Source organism: Euwallacea similis, chromosome 16 (assembly GCF_039881205.1).
Source record: "Euwallacea similis isolate ESF13 chromosome 16, ESF131.1, whole genome shotgun sequence".
In the NCBI taxonomy this organism is placed as follows: Eukaryota; Metazoa; Arthropoda; class Insecta; order Coleoptera; family Curculionidae; genus Euwallacea; species Euwallacea similis.
The window spans coordinates 1,064,969-1,083,247 of NC_089624.1; the positions used below are offsets into that span (position 1 = coordinate 1,064,969).

The following is an 18,279-nucleotide window of genomic DNA, read 5'->3' on the forward strand; positions in this document are numbered from 1 at the left end:
TAAGTTGGTCATATTTCAAATTATTTTTAAATATTGGTCGAATTATGGGTTCGTTCACTGCAAGATGCAGAAGAAACTTGGGAGATAACGTGAATATTCAACTAGGTACATAATAATAGGAAGTTCCTGAATTGTGTTTAACATCGACATGGACTGCGTTACCCTAAAAAAGTAATACCGAGGCCCATTTGTTCCCTTTCAAATTAAGTCAAGCTTTGTTAAGCCTCGCTTTTCGCATATTCCCATTGGGTACGAGCAATTCGTTGATGTCATATTTCCACAAGTGCGAAGGTCGGGGTAGCAAAACCTAATTTTAGTTATAATATAACAAATGTGCCTAAGCACTATAACCACACACAATTATCCTATGAGACAAGCGTTAAGCCAGATTTATAAATTCGACGTTCGATTTGGCTTTGGTGCCTTCTTTGAACATCGGCGCTACATCCGTAACACAGCCTGACAGCCAAATTTGTATTCTTGAAGTTGGATTTGGGATTGCGTTGTGTACCCAAACACAAAATTATGACCTCTCGTTTTATATTTGAAAAATTTCACCAAAAACGCGATAACTCACCAAAAATAGAAGAATGAACTATATATGCTTCGCTTTTAAAAATCGGTTAAATCATTTTTGGATGAATTAGGTTGATTTTAAATTTCGTTTGTAATTTGTCAATTGTTTAGTTTATTTTCACGTACATATCATAGTTCAATTACAAAGAAAGGGATAGCTTTATCAATATTTCAATATTGCTCGGTAAAATAATTTCGCGTTCGTTCATAGTTCATATTCACGTCTAGTTTCGATCCGCTCGTAATCAGTCAACAAAGATGTTCAATTTTTGTTCATCACAGAGATATTGCTTTTAAATTGCTCTTTTCGACATTTCAGGACGGATTGCGGATGAACTGGCAAATGGATGGTTAATATCCGTTCTATATTCAGCGTTTATAAAAATGTAGGCAAAATTGGATTAGAAATGTGTGCATTTACCAAAATTTTGCAATGAATAGCCATTGCTTTTACAAAATTAAGATCACCAGAAAACTCCATTTGAAAATCTGCTTAAAATGCACCACTCATCAACTAACTACTTGTTGAAAATATAGGTTGCCATCATCATGTCCGCCATACGTGCCCAGGAATAAAATATCAAATCAAGCGGAGACCACTCACCGATTCATTTTCAGTTCATCAACTCCCTTTTTGCCGAAGATAAGTTACAGCCACTGATCACTCATTCATTTCGCAACAGCGGGGATCCTAAAACTACTTCGCCTTCTGAAGAGAACTCTAATGAGTGATTGGACTTCGGAACGTGTAAAAAATTTCGTGCAAACTTCAACTCCTAGGAAACGTTTCGATGTATGATCCAATATACAACTTTGGGATAGCCAGGTCTGCGCTAAAGTTTCTCACGTAGTTTCGACTACAATTTTTACACGAATTCAACGATAAATTAGTCTATTGTGTTCATTTAGAGGAATGTAGTGCATTCTGGAATGTCGAAGTGGAAAGCAGAAAGAAGATTTATCTGACCTCAAAAAGCTTAATAGTATTAAGTCCCAAGAACAGTAAGGAAATTTTACTTCTCGAAGACAAAGTTTGTCTGAGACCAGTAAAACCCCCAAAGTCAATTTTTCTGATACCAGCAAAATCCTTATAGTTCGTGATGTTTTTAACATGTTTTGTACGATAGTAATATAAATTAACTGTTTGCCTAGCAACATACCAAAGACACATCTACAAATTTGGTAAATCATCTCCTCATTGTTCAAAATTACCAGCGTCGCCAAGTGTTTCCTCTATTGTATATTTCTTTTTAAGTGTCAAATTGGTCTTCATACATTGTCCTTAAATTTTCAGTAATTTTTCACTAGGTTTCCATATTTTATATTTCGGAATTCTCCAATGTTAATATGATAATTTTTTCTTTTCTGATGCCACTGCCGACATATCGAATATTAAGACACGAACTAATATTTGAGCCTCTCTACTTTGCCTACATCGCACCTTCTTCTACGACGCAAACCCAGTTCCAGAAATCTTCTTTCAGAACCAGGGCGGTGTGAATTTCGAACTTTGTAATGGTTTTCTTCCAAATCCACGATTTATTGTTAATTATTTCATAGCCTTACAACGTCAGTTTTCTTCAAAAAATTTCTTGATCATTTTCCCAATGAGTTTTTTCCCTTAATTACAGGAGAAAGAAAATCAAATCAGTATTATCGGAAGGGCACTTCAAACTTAAATTGGGAATACATACCACTTGTGGTGAGTGGTACCACCAAATATCTTAAAAAAGGAATTAGTAATTAACGCTCTTCGCACTTCATGGTTAATGTTTAGCATACTTTTTGTGATGTTGCATCAATGTGATAATATTTCGCGCATACATGAAAATTTTTAATTTTTTCCTTAGGGTTTTCCCATCAAACAATGTATTTGAAAGTTGTGAAATGTTACACATATGATGAAGGTCATTTCTAACAAATGTATGATATAAAAAAAGTAAATGTGACTATGTCAGCACAGTTGGACATTTTTTATTAGCCTGGGCAATGCAGTTTGTTTTCTGACATGTTTTATTGATATGGCGACGGATGAATATCGCTGTCGCCATTTAGGATTTTAAACATAGTTTTGATATTCAGTTATGGCCCCATTGTATACTTCATATTTACGTAAAAAAATAAATACATACGGGGACGGAGCATTTTTGCGAAAAAGTAAATCTTCAATTTTATTAAATCTGTACAGTATTTTATGTAAATCTAAATTATATACGCTTTGAAATCTAAAATATCAGAGTGATAAGGAGCGTGAATTTTCTAATATTTTAGATGATTATTGTGTCATTTTACAACATCGCGGTGCTATTCACACGTAGTATACTTATTCAAGTGTGTGTCTACAAACAACCTTCAGTGCATAGTAATAAGATGTAGGAGTTGAAATATGAAACCGATGTCTTGGATAAATTCATCTGTTATTAGGTGTCAGTCAGAAGTTGGATGATAAATAGCAAATGGCCTAATCATCACTACGTTTACGCTTCTCTACCTTCTGTAAAATATTTTTTAATGATCGCCAGTTATAATGTCTCTCCATTTCCTAATTCTGTACGCTTAGTGACAAAACTGATTTAGCTATTATCGTTATTATCAACGTAATTTAATTTTGTCTATTAATCAAAGCCTGTTTGTGGCACTTCTACTTGACTCGCTTTTTGCCGAGACACCAATATTAAGCCAGCTTTCTCGAAATTTATGACTTTATGCGATAAGTTATTTATAATCGTGTACTATAACGCCATAATGCCTTGCGAATAGTACGTTTATTCTGACGTGTGTTCGCCTCGTTAATGAAATTGCGAAGAGGCGTGGAACGAAAAATGAAATATCCTAGAAAAGTTTACGGCGATTATGATTGGTAATCCATAAATCAACACATAACTAAATCGACGTCCTTTAAAAATGTTTCGTGCTTTGTTATACAAGCTCGGGAGTATCAATTTAAAAGTAATCAAGCAGATCTCTGTAATAAACCGCCTATGTTAGCGGATTACCAAACCCTGCGTGAATACGCTGATTCCCGAAACGCATCGATGCGAGATAATCCGAACTTAAATCTAAAGTTCCCCGCCAATGGCAAACTTGGGATATGTGCCTCCACTAATGGACTAACGATTACCGCGATTATCCTTATTTCTAAGATAGGATGATAAGTTTTTCGACTAACACCGAAAGTTTACCGACGCCATTAACACTTTCCAAGATTCGCTACTTCAACTCAAGTACCTTAAAACAAATTTAATTATATCGGGCAGATGGTTTCCCTCATTTCCTATGAAGTTTTTATTTAATTACAGATGTCAGCATCTTTGTATAGTATTTATATATTGCTTTTTACAAAAAAAAGATATTTAGTTACTGAATGAATATGTTAAAAAATATATGAGTTCTTGAAACAAACGCAAACTAGGTAGGTACGACTCTTTTTGGTTCACATCGTACATTCGTATATTACATAGGGTGGTTCAACTGCTATGGCCTATTATTGCTATCTTCTAAACCGTAAATGTTACAAGTTCGGTTAAATTAGACAAAAGTTGTCAAATTCAATGACAAGTTAAGATCTCGAAGTACTGTTGCCAAAATTTGTTCGGTTTCGGAAGTACCAGGAAAAAACGAAATTTTGCCGAAAACAATTTTGGCAACACTGCCTCGAAATCTTAACTTGTCATCAAATTTGACAACTTTCATCTAATTTAACCGAACTTGTAATGTTTACGATTTAAAAGATAGCAGTAGTGGCCCATAGTAATCGGACCACTCTGTAAAATATGCATATGCATTGAGTAGAATTTAAGTAACACTGATAAATTGCTCCACAGTATGAGAAAACCCAATATTAGAGATATCTACAGGGAATTCGTTTCTAGAGTTCACCCTAGAAGATCTCGGTAACCATAAAAGATATGAGAACGGTTAATTTGAGGGAAAAGTTGCACAATTTAGATTTCAAGAATGTGCACATTTAAAATTTGAAAAAATTGCAATGACTTTGGAGATATTAAAAAAAATTGAAATTTTGGAAAAAATACTTCATTTTTTGTCAGATCATGTAGCGAAGTAATTCAAAATATTTGACATGTCACAATTGCAACTTTTCCTCTTCTACAACGTGGCGATGTTATATTTGAAATCCGACGTTTCGATTTTCCACCGTCGTCATCGACTTTGTTTTTTCCTATTTTCTTATAACACATGTTAAATTTCAGTTGTACAATTTGGTGGAAATATCAAAAATCCCGTTTTTGCAAAGAATGCCTTAAATAATGTCGATCTATAATTAATTTGGATCACTTAATACTTAGCATTTAGCTCCTTTGCTTCCTCTGACTAATGTGGTCCATCAGGCACCAGCACCCAAAAATAATTCGAAACAGTTATTTAGTTATAATATATCATTACAATAAACATTATAAACGTCATAATAACTAAGACACATAGGAGAGTATCTATTGTTCCCTCTCTGCGTAATTTAAATTGATGTCTTTTAGTAACTACGATAACAATTCTCACTGACATACAATAAGATCTCGGCGTTTAACCTAAGCAGGAACTTCTGGTGGAACTTGGGGGAACCTCGAAACCTCAAAACACAGCAGGGGAGCTTGAAATTATAGTTTATAAGCTAATGATAATAGAAATTCAAACTTCCGATAAAGGCTTCTTGAAAGTTAAATCAGATGAGATAAGCGTGTAGTTTGCAAAGCGAGAGTGAGACGGTTTACGTTTTGATTGCGATATCAGGCTCAACTTTTGAATTTAGGCTAAATTTTACTTGGGGGTGAACCTAATTTTAATTTTTTGGTGCACACATGCTTGATAAGATGGTTAATGGTGTTACTTTTAGTCCTCTCAAAATATTTCTTGCTGTTGCATGCAAATGAATTAGAAAGCGCCAAATACGTAATACACTCATCGGCAAAAGTCTTGCACCTCCCCAATATTTATATTTTCATGCATGTAAACAATACATTGGGCGGAGATAGTGATTCAGTACTGATGAAGAAAAAAGGTATTCGAATTCCAATAGAAAAGATTGTTTATTTGCTTCATTGGTTTTTGTTCGTGGCCATCCGCACTGAGTCCCTATCTCTGCCCAATGTATTGTTTACGTCCATGAAAATATACTGCGTGACAAAGAAAGGTAAACACCCATTAAAGATAATTTTATTTTGCTAATTTTTTTTGTACGTGTTCAGTACCACATACTTATTCAATGATTACACTTTCAGCAAGATCAAAGGAAGAACTTCATTTTTTTTCAATAGTGTGTTGAGCATCCACAGTTCCTTATACACTCATTGATACGCCTGGGCTCGGATCTAATAAGATTGTCAATGTCTTCTTGAGGTATCTCATTTCAGGCAATCTGAACTTCATGAGTAAGGGCTGCTAAAGTCTGTGGAGGGTGCTGTAAATTCAACAGTCTGCGGCCAATCATGTCCCAGACATGTTCAATAGGAGACAGATCCGGCGATCGAGGTGGCCAGGGTAAACGGTTGATTTGATGTTGATCCATGAACGTTATTGTTTGCCTAGCAGCATGAGGTCTAGCATTGTCTTGCTGGAAAATAGCGTTCGGGATAGTTCGAAAATATGGAATCACATATGGCCCCAACACTTCATGGATATAGCGTTGGGCAGTCATGTTGCCTCTAATGAAAACTAGGGGTGATCTGCTACCATATGCGATAGCACCCCATACCATAACGCCTACAGTACGGTGGACATGACGCTCTCTGTCAAATTGTGGATCTCGCCTTTCACCCCGTCGCCTTCTCACCCTTGCCCGACCGTCGTTCGTCCCCAGACAGAAGCGGGATTCATCACTAAAGATAACCTGAGTCCATTCTTGGTCCCACTGAATCCTCTCTCTACACCATTGTAAGCGGTTAGATCGATGTTCGCGAGTGAGAGGCAGCACCCAATGCGGACGATAGGACAAAAGGCCAAAACTTCGTATTCGGCGATATACTGTACGCATACCAACCCTATTCCCATGTTCTTCAAACCACTGATTTGCAATAGCTCGACTGCTGCTAAATCGGTCTCTAAGAGCCAAAAGTCACAATCGACGATCTTCGCGCTCTGTGGTTCCTCTGAGTCGCCCAGTGCCTCTGGTTCTGTGCCCACGGCTTTCCTGAGTCCACGCCTGGTAACACCGCACTATGGTTCCTAAGGATCTGTTAGTTCTTCTAGACACTTCTCTGACCGACAGACCTGCTTCGCGCAACCCAACAATCCGCCCCCTCTCAAAGTCACTAAGCTGCCGGATCTGTTCAATTCTACGCACTCTAGGCATAATGAGTAAAAATTATGACCCATTGCAACACACTTCACAAAAGTTGCGATGCAAATGTGAACAAAAATGTTTAAACAAAATTTTATTTTTTTAAGGAACGACCCATGGAAACTAAAAAAAAATTAACAGATAAACTTGAAATTTTGATCATTTCTTTCTTTTTTTAAGATAAGTCAACATGCAAAAAATTATCAAAATAAAGTGGTTTTTAATGGGTGTTTACCTTTCTTTGTCACGTAGTATATAAATATTGGGGAGGTGCAAAACTTTTGCCAATGAGAGTAAACGAGGTCTGAAACTTGCTGTTAACGTATACATACATATGTATGTAAAGGAGAATTGACTGGAAGAAGTCGTAAGCCGCAGGATTGTGATTCAGACACTTTGTGCGCGAACCACAATCCTGCGGCTTACGACTTTGTGCGCGAATCACATTGTTAGTCACAAAGTTTCTACGATGGTTTATTAAGAACCAATATTATTATCAACATTCTCGTTAGTTGAGAGGAAAAGATACTTTATGTCCGATTTGACTATTCAGAGCCTTTTATAACATTGTTTTGGAGCCATAAACTGATTCAGCAAAGTCGTCCTACAATAAAATTATATTTTAGTAGAATAAAGCAAGTGAAATATGTGTTTATTGTAGAACTAAAAAAGATTGAATATTGACTGGCGAACATAAATTTCTTTCGGCAGGCGATTAAGGTATTTGCGAAGTATTTTAATTTCGACTTTTGATGATCCGATTGATCGATGTAAAGCTATGACCTATAGTCCGTGCGTGGATGCCCCGCATGTAGTACGTCGCAAGACATTTGCGAATTAGTACTCATAGGTTTGCATAGGAAAAGGTAAATAAACGGTAAATGCTATTCGTGTGGTTTCACAAGCGATGGGGCCCAAATCGTCCCTTGGGGCCACTTTAGTTTAACTAGACTATCTGGGGTACACTACAAAAAAAGTTTCATTTGGCAACAGAGGAACAATCACAATCTTGAGGTTGAAAACCAATCGGATTTATTAGAATCAATAATTGTTTTTCGAAAAAGATAATTTCACTAAGATCCGTATGACCAGAGGAGAAATTTAATTGCATTAAAGTCTTCAGTCACTCTGAAGTGCCACAACCGCAGGAATATTCGCAAACAGATTTACGACACAGCAGGTTCTGTTTCATGGGATTTTGATAATTGCTTTTTTTGGTCATAAAGAACGTTTTGGGAATATATTTGCTGATGAAGCTATCGTCAGCAATTAGCTTTTGCGGATAGACCCATTCATCTGATGCAAGCTTCATAAACTACGGCCAAATTACTAAATGTAAGTTTACACTAGATTCCATAAACGATTAATGGAAGATTCGTCAGCTCGATCCAAGTTATAGCCAAAATTCATCACAGGTAAAGCGAGGTTTCCTCAAAATGGCACAAGATTATTAACATCCGCCCTCAATCTCTAATTTACCTTACTCGGTTTATCACAGAGCATTACATGGCGTAATTTGCTGGCTCATCATTGCACCGTCATCCGTTCTGAGCTGAAATCTATAATAACGGTGCACGATATATTGTTTCAGATTTTGATCCATTAATCGATTGGAGACTGTTTGTTATGCGTGTGGAATTAAGCTAGATTATGTCAATCCCTATAGCAAATTCGGGATTCAATACAACGTGTATCACAAATTGTATTTCGCAATGTTAGTCCCATACGACGGACCTTCTGGTAATCCTCATCATCAGTTTATCTGGTATTATAGGATTCCCTGGCGATTAGACTTTTAATAATAGCTGTTTATGTATCTAATTAGAAACTAAATCATTTTATGATAGGAGGAATTTTGGGGGATGAACGAAGCCAAGTCAAGCAATGCGACACGAGTTATATAAAATAGCATTTCCTAATGAATTTCATTCATGCGGTTTTGTCCAGTTTTGCTTGAAGTTGCAGTTTTGCAATGAAGAAATGATAAATTAAAAAAATTGAAACGAATTAACGGATTTTTCCGAACGATACGAATTCAGATGAACGTGACTTTAACTTACAGAGATTTTTAAAGCAGAGTACGTTGTTCAGGTGAAATAACATAGGGGTGACAAAAAAATGATGTAATTTTTCTCTAATTTTCCTTTGCGCAATTTTCAGAAAGAAAATCTAAACTGATTTTCCTATACATAAATATGAGGAAAAATGTACCATCTCGAGACACGTTTTCTTTTTGGATATTGTGTCTGAATCGATAAATAAATAACGTTATCAAAAAAATCAATTTTTTCAACAGTTTATGTTGAGATGCATTCTGTTGAACGACGTTATTCAATGGTCCATGCAAAATAGATGCAGTAGAATTATACCAGCTTATTCATGTGGGAGAACTGAGTCCTTGTCAGTTAAGCTCACTCTATCAAGCGGCTGAAGCAGTACGAAAAGTTCTGCCAAATTTCTAATACTTTGCAAATACTTGCCAAATTTCTAAACTTTCCTTTCATTAAACGAACCGAGTATCGATTATTACCATTCCCATGATGCTGGCTCATATTTGCAACAAACTCAATAGCCATTCTATTACCTAGCTAGAACGAAAATTTGGATAAATTGTACCAGTCTAATTAATAGGGAGATAATATTCGAACCAAATGCGGCAAGTTGGTTTTGGCTTTATTAATCTTCAGGGTCGGCGACCGATTTAACGAGCCATATCCGGAAAACTGGAATTAGTGTCGCGGTAACGGCACTAAAAGTAATTTGCATTATGGGAAGTGCATCTCGTAAATATCACTTACCATAAACGGTAAATTAGCTTTTGAGTGGAACTCGAGCTTCCCCTTTAAAACTGTCAGAGTTTTTTATAAATGGGCAAAAACAGATAGTCCTGGCGGAGCTATCTGTGAGGGTAACAGCATCGTTTTCTACATTATTAACGTTTCAAATAATATTTGGTTTCAAAGTCTAACGCTTTACAGAAAAATGCATATAGAAGGTGATATAAGCTATAATTTAAAGCCGAACTATGCCAGAGGATAACGTATTATTCTCAATATTTATGGCTGCTAGGTCTTTATTATTTTTATCCAGAACGTGTCGTATATTTTACGCTTCCACATATCCATTTTTGCCACAAGCGGCTTTCGCGCCAGCAGTCTCTCGATTATATATTTGAAGACACGGATTAAGGCTCAGGCTGTAATCCAATTAACAAAAAGCCGACCGTAAAATGAGTGTGTGTTAGTGACAAATCTGTGCTGAAAATACCCTCTTTTAATAAGATTAGAGAAGATGTAATTGTTGCAACTGCAAACTTCTTGCTAATCCGAGAGTTGAATATTCAACAGTAACAATGCCTTGCTGATTTTCTCATAAAGTACGACGATTCCAAACAAATAAATTGATTTTAATAATTATTTAATCAACAAGTGTATTAAACGCCTATTAATATACAAGTCAGTTACAGTATTTTTCCACCAACTGCAGGTATTCGTCATGATTGTTGAAAAAATCTAATAAGCGTCAAATAGGATGACAATACCGTGTTTGTTGACTCTGTATACAGTTGATTGCCTATAATAAAATTATGCTTTAAAGTGATTTTGTTTACATGATTTAAAAAATGAGGGTGTTCGGGAATTTAAAAATTGCATTACCCAGTTTCATTATTTTTTTTAAATTTATTTAACAGGTGCATGCACAAAATCTATTGACGTAAAAAAGAGGATCTATTATACACGTTGATTCAAAAAGATTAATGAGAATGGTACCGTTGATGTGTACGAAGAAAAATATTTAAAATGCTGTGGTGTCTGTTAAACTCTTCGGATTCTTGAACACCATATAATTATATTTATAATGTATATCTGCTGAAACGCGATGCAACAGCGTCCGAAAAGAGTCATTTTTGGGGTTCAATAAGAAAGGTTAAGAGAAACTACTCTTTTAAAGCAAAATCCCGAGATGTGCACGTATAAAAACTGGAAAAAAGTAAGAAAATTTATAGGCAACCATGCAGGCGCCTGAATTTTTATGCATGATGTATTACGTGATAAAAAAAGACTGAGGGTGGGAGGGAGTAACTATCTGCTGCCACTGCTTTATTTATGGTTCGAAGCCGACAGCTAAATTTCCTATTGATTTAGCTTTTATTTTGTTTCAGACTCAATTTGGCCCAATTTCAATTCCTCATATAGAAATTTTTCATCTCGATGGCTTTCCATTGTTTTCTATTTTTCAGATTCAGACGAAAAATAAAATTCTTTTACCCACTTGTATTAGTGGTTTTGATGTTTAAAAGTTTCTCCGTAAACAAAAATAAATACATAACTTGAGCATGGACTCCCAACCAAAAAGGTATCCGATTAATTTTTTTTATTTCCCTCTTTTATCTTCGATAAATAAGCCCAAATTTATTCGTACATAATATTTCCACTTTGATTCCCATTCGTTGCTCAGTTCAAATATCACCGCAAAATACTGTTCAAGCCGAACCAATTCCAATATCTTGGTATTTCCCTTATGGAAATATATTTTTACTGAAAACCCCTTTAGCCCTGCATCAATCTGAGGGTACATAAAGTGATATCAGATTGTAAATTCACAGGAAGTGATCGATGTGAGCGTTGAGGAATGCATTTTATATTCCTCGATATTTGCATTCGGAAAAGATCGGAATGATAACTTTAAAAAATAACGATTTAGTTTGGCTCAATGGAACCTTCTTCTTATCGCCAATTATTCAGAATTTGTGGAAAAGTTTTTTTTTTTTTTTTTATCTTTATGCTATTTAGTCAGGCGTTTTTGGTTTGACAAAAACAGTTAGGTGATATTGATTTTGAATTTGATGACTTCAAAAATTTCGTTGGAAAAGGTCCAGAAAGTTAAAGTACTCTGATTTCAGCAAATATTTGGATCCCCAGTTCGTGTACAATAAAGCTTTAATATTCTGTAATCAACACTCGAATCTGACGACTTCAAGGCACCGTTCGATTTTTAATTTAAAATTTTTTTTTAATTAAATTTAAATTAAATTTTTTAATTTCGATTAAAAACAAAGTTGGAATAACATATAATGGAATGAAATGGAATGAAACGGGAGACAAAAATGTCCCTTATATATCTAACTTGTATGTATATTCATTATTCAATATTAATTGTTACTTCAGTTTTGATGTGTTCTGACAATGAGCTTCCCAACTCAAACGGAAATTCGAATGTACTCCGAAAACCTTATTGCTTTCTTAAATTTGTATAAATCTCCTACTTACAAACAGATATAATGTGAAATTATCCCATTTTCTTATCGAAAACCTATATTGTTTAATGAGTTAGGCACCCAAATTACAGATGTCTGACCTCCTTATCTAATCCGATCCAGTAAAGCTTCAGTTGACCACTGACATTAGAAATCACAGGAGATTCCCTAAATCATATTTCAACATGTTATTTTCTTATTTAACCAACAACTAACTTGATAACTATAATATGTTAGTAAAGGAGGCAGATATTGAAATACGTTAACTTTCCTGTTGAAGAAAGAAAACCTTAATCTGCCTAAAAGCAATAATATTGATAAGGCCAAATGTATATGCGGGGTCAGCGTTTTCAATGTTCCTTTGCATGTGTGTTCTTTTTTCTTTTTTAAAATAGTCAGTCTGTAATATATCGTGTTGTAATCAGGTGCTCCTTTTTCTTTTCCTCACCCACTGAAGCAACCCTCAACATTTCCATTTCACTCTATAAGAATTCTATTCAAATTTGTTGGATAAACGACCTGTGGGAAATTATACATATTAATTAATGATACTCTCGAATCTGGTAAAAATAAACGGAAAGACACGAAAAGTCTGACAAACAAATTCACTCGTTTTTTGTCTTTTTTGTATTTTTAATATTGAGAGTGACACCATGATTTGTGTCGTCCATCGAAAACAAATGTCTCGCATAATTTTACATATGGGAAGCCAAAATGACTCCGTAATGAGATCTCATCCTTTTCAAAAAGGTCCTTTTTACTTGATCCGACCGACCGTGGTAAATATATGCGTTTGTGTTCCCCATACGACGCAGGATTTACTAGAGTTTTAGCGCGTTTGTTTTATTCAGGATGGTCTATTTATATGTTAATATTTTTATTCGTATTCTATTGATTTTGTGCCCAAACAAAAGGAGGCAGCCTAGAGTTCCGCTTCCGCAACTTTTTTCTTCCAAGTCTCTGGAAACGAGTTTCAGACGTTCCCTTTTTGTACGCTTTTCTATGTTATCCGATGTGAGCTAAATTAAGTTTTATCTTAAATAGCTAGATTTATTTATGGAAGGTCAGTTTTAGAATAGAAACGTCGACGTATGCACTAATCTTAACCAATTTTACGCTGCAAATTTTGCTTTTTTGCCGCGTTAATCCTAATGAATAAAACATATTTCTCTCGGCGAAAGGTCTCATAGTCCAATTAGAGAGCCGCTGCTTTCTTCTCATACACAAAGTGAGCCAATATTGAATTTATCTGTGGCAAAGAACAAATCTCCTTTAGTTTGATTTAGTAGTGTGGCATTAAAGTGACAGCGGGTTTGTGGTAAGCTCGCCACAGGCTATAATTTTCAGCCAAGCTGCACATAAAGGCCCAAGGTTTAAATCTGCTTTATTTAAGCTGTAAAAATCCATAATTTAATGAGGAAAATAACGCCCTTCGAGCCCCGCTTGTTCAGGAGGGTTATTTTGAATAATATGGCTTTGGGTTTCTTTTTCTACCCAATTAACTCTTGGACTTTGGTGTTTCGTCCTTAAATATTTACAATAGTGTCTGAAAACAGTCCTTTTCGGAATATTTTCGTTGCTTTATAACCGCCATACGAAGATTCTGCTATGTATTTTTAAGGAAATTCAATATTTCCAAAATGAGTGAGAAACGCGGTGCTTTTATTTAAAACTTCAAATCGTGAGGCTACATGATTTTGCTTATTTTACGCATCAGATTTTTGTTCCAGAATACTTGATGAGGATACGCTCCAGAATTAATACACAAACTGCAATTAGGTTTCCATAAACGAAGATAAGTAACACGTAAAAGCAATCAAATATCCGTACTGATTGGAATATTCCTGCCTGGTTGTTGCATTGGGGCTTTCTCACAACACGCACTTTTGCACGCATTGCGATACCAGTCTCTTGCAGTCGTAGTAACCTGAAATTAAACAATATTCATACAGTATAATCAAGAAAGACATCTCAATAAAGAATTTATCAGCGTGAAATACGGTGAGCCGAGTGATAACATTTAAATTTTAAAAAATTTAAATCGACATTTCGAAGTTCAAAATATTCAAAAATAACCCAGTGAATCAATGAATTAATAATCTGGACGAAAATAGTTCAGTTTAAATTATAAACCAAAATCCTCAAGAAATTTTTGTCAGTGACTTTAATCCCGCACATGAATGTACTTACCATACTTTGAAGATTTCTTTATATCCTGACCGTTTAGGCACCGCCGGATATGATTTCATCTAAAAGTAGGTTTTAGTGAGACAAACAATTGCAATTTCCTCTGTTCACAAACATATAAGTGGTATAAAGGGTGTCCAAATTTCTTCGATAACTAAAGCTGACTTAGTTGCTAACGCAGAGATTATAATTAAACACTAAATTTAACTATAATCAGAATTATAAGTATAGGGTTTTTAAGCAACGAACAATTAAGTTTAAGCCAGAAACTACCATTACGTTCAGTGTTTGCCATCAAAAATCATTAAAAAAAAGCTGAGGGGCAGTGGCACTTCAAGAATGCCCCCAAAGAGGCCTTTTTCATTCGTGAAAATACACTGGAGAGTGGCGCTCTAAAAGGGAAAACTAAATTTTAATTTAAAGCGACCACAGGAGAGGGCACAAAGGTCAAATGCTGGAGTTGTATGAAAAAAGACATACGACAAATGACGAAGAGGGTTTACATACAATTACACAAACGATTAACGGGTGTTCCCCTGTTTCATATGCGAATAAATTCAATAGTGTTGGAGTTAATGACATTTGCATGCGAGACCACAACAAAAGTGATAATGTTTTTTCACTACTAGTTTAAAAAATGCCCACTATTGATGACTCTTCTAGCCTTTATTTGAAAATACTGGAATAACAGATTTACAATGATACGTAATGAAGGCGATCACGGGGTCGTCATCGTGCCTTTTACTGCTTTATTTATTGCTATCATGAAAACGTAAGTCACCATTGAGATTTTTAATTTAGATTTAATTTAGGTAAGTTTATTGAAATCTTATTGAATTTAATAGTAAAAAAAGACTCGTGTACACCGCGGTTGTGAAATATGTACTTATGACCCTCTCATATTCGATCCCTAAGCGCTGCACGCTTCGGGATTTAAATTTGACATTTGAATCATCATGTGTTTTAACCTGAACTAACCTCATTGGCCAGGATAACTTTACCACAGCAAATACAAATATTTCGGGAAATAACCTGCCTGTTTACGTCACAAGTAAGCTCACGGATAATTTTACCGTCCTCGAACCGAGAACAGTTCATACGTATTATTTTCCAAGTACCGAAGGAACTCTTCAGGTTAGTTCAAGTTCGCTCACTTACGCGGCTCACTTGCAGCTTGCCATTTGAAGCTTGAGAGGAATTAGGTGCAAATTCGAAATTTCCAACAGCATTGTGGCAATTGCGTGAGCTAGAACCGTACTAGGAAAGTAACGTTTGCGAGATCGCGTTCGAATTAAGAATCCCAAATTGTATACAAACGTGGTCAGCAGTTTTGACCGCTACTATACGTATGTACGTGAACTGTTGTTCTAGTAATGTTCATGCTGACCAAAGTGAATTCGAGAATATATTATTGCATACTTTATTATATCCCCGCGATTCTTTTACGCTAGAAAATGTCACAGAAACTTTCAGTAAAATTAATTTAATGGTAGTAATGTTCTAAAGCCAGAACCATAAAAAACCTCTCCAGTAGACTCGAAACCGAACTCGGAACGTGTACACTTTTTAAACGGATAAAAGGTAATTTAGCTGCTGTGCTGCGAAACTAGATTAATTTATTCAGTTCTCTAGTTTCTAGCAGTTATCTTTCGGCATACTATCACAAGAAGCGGGCACCCGTCTGAGCACCGAGCGGACATGCCCGGTCTGGACGCCGCCACAAAATATAAGGTTACCGCCACGGGGCCGCATCACGGTAGTTTCGGCAAACCGAGCTCTAATCGCGCGTGGTTCAGGCGGAATGTGTTCTGGGATTGTATACTTGTCCATACTTTCAAATGTACAGGACGTCCCAAACTGGTTCTCCCTATAGGGTAACTTCGTTGCTGGTTCCGATGAAAAATAAAAACGACCTCACTTCTATCGCTCTGAGAGAATTACGGTCGCACATTCAGATTTATTCTTCGATTGAAATTGGCACGATAAAAAATATTTTCAACAGAATGCGAACTTAAAAAAATGCAATGCACGACTGGGACAGCTATATCACTGGTATTCGCATGTATTTATCAATTCGTCGCGACGTCATTTGGAGCCCCAGGCGATATCGCAGAGCATACTTGAGCTTTTTTTGAATTTTGGTTTGGAAGCGTATTTTTCTTAGTTAACGAGTAACATTTTTCCCACCCACTTGAGCGTGCAAAGCACGTGCGTACGTATATGATCAGCTGTTACTTAAAGTTTGTAATATGCCATTTCCGGGTGACGTATGTTACTAATGGGTTCGCCGGCAGAGAGTCGCAGGAATAAATATTTTTACCTTACTTTTACTTACGTACATGTACCCCGAAATTTCCTGCAGGGCGCATACATCGTAATTCGTAAAGTTTTTCAAAAAGTACTTGTAGGAGACCACAATGGGAGCGAAAAAGGCAAAACCTCCTTCCTGCACTCTCTCTAACCCATGATGAGCATCCATATAACTATCGCTACCAATTTTCTTTACATAAAGCGTACGCAATATCCCACTTTTCGGAGACTGCAAACAATACCCGCTAAAATAAATCTCACTCTATTATATTATCTCCCAACCTCAAAATAATGCTTTATATAAGTCTTATTCAACCCTCCCACTTCGTATCTACTTTCCAAAAGGGCATTCAAAGTATTTATGTTTGCGGTCGATCTGAGGAGCACTAAAATGCCTGCCGAATATGCCACGTATATAAACATAAAAAGCAGGAAAAGTAGCAATACTGTTAATCTTCCAGCGAATCTTAAGGGCTCTATAAGGGTTCCTGGAAAATTTGAATATTTTATGACATTTTTCCAAGTAAATTGGCAACTGAAACTTGTATCGTGTTAAAGCAGTAATAACTTTGAAAGTGTTTCTAGAAGCCTATTTTCTGCTGTAACGGATATTGAGCCTCTAACGATGGTCTAACTATCTGCTTGAAACACCTATAAGGCAAGATTATTTTCCCTATTGTGGCTCTACGTACCTTGTTGACAAAGTGCTTCGAAACACAATAGGATCGTATCGCTTACTGTTATTCTCCGAACTGATCCTCTTGTTATATTTTCCTGAAAGTCAAAGATAAGTGAAGTAAACAAAGTATCCAATCGATCTATAATTTGCAGAAATGGAATAACATGGACTTTTGTAACACCGTGATTATTGTCTTAAGTGAAAAAAGAAACCTTTTGTCCCTCTGCTTCCCCTCTAGCTTCCCATTGCAATACCAAATATATGATAAAAAAAAACAACAAGGTCATTATTCCTGTGGCGATCCATACAGACTGAGAGAGAGTTAAAATATATATGTCCCTAACGTAACTCAGCGAAGGTCTCTTAAGAAAGAATTTCACACTCCAAAAATCGATCGGAGATAGAGGCTGGAACAGATTTAGACGGTATGGGGTTAGATACATTGTGGCTAAAATTTTTAGATAAGTGAGATAAACATTGGATAATAATCCTCCCTCTTACATGCTATATCTATCTTTTCACTGAGTAAGTCTCCGATCATGCCGTCCATAATTATCTTTCCAGTCGATTTGTTGATTACTCCATAACCATGATAATCGTAAACCGTGAGCTGCAGTGTAGCGTTTATGCTTTGCAGCAGGCTAAAGAGGATGGGCATATCTTGTTTAAAAAACGAATCAGAGGTTTCCCTAAAAAAAATTAACGATTCAATATTAAATAGTTACCAGTTTGTATACTCACGGTATATCGTCAAAATTTGAGATAATTATGTTCTTATCATCAAAGAGCACGTTACCGGCTTTAATAGGGTACTGCCTGAAATTCCTTCTTCGAGCAACGGCTAAATCTCTGTCTGGATGAGATATCCTGATCCCAGAGGCATTCTTCCAAAAACCGTAGGTTTCTATGACTGAACTGATATAATGCTTTTGATGAATAATGCTAAAATTCATTTTAAGCAATACCCAAATCTCCATC

General features: G+C 35.9%; 2 protein-coding genes across 2 annotated transcripts in view; both read right to left on the bottom strand.

Annotated features, from left to right (window-relative positions):
• Positions 1-13,838: 13,838 nt before the first annotated feature.
• On the bottom strand, positions 13,839-18,254 carry LOC136414178 (ionotropic receptor 75a-like). The gene is made up of 8 exons (XM_066398036.1): positions 18,043-18,254; positions 17,803-17,990; positions 17,514-17,749; positions 17,315-17,396; positions 16,905-17,110; positions 16,648-16,851; positions 14,316-14,374; positions 13,839-14,052 (listed from the first exon to the last, which is right to left on the bottom strand). Exons 1-8 carry the CDS (start codon positions 18,252-18,254, stop codon positions 13,839-13,841), a joined length of 1,401 nt encoding a protein of 466 aa, XP_066254133.1.
• LOC136413909 (uncharacterized) overlaps positions 17,062-18,279 on the bottom strand; it is a 63,889-nt gene continuing 62,671 nt past the window's right edge. The window contains exon 7 of the mRNA XM_066397671.1: positions 17,062-17,396. The gene's annotated coding sequence lies outside the window, so the exon portion shown is untranslated. The remainder of the gene's footprint in view (positions 17,397-18,279) is intronic.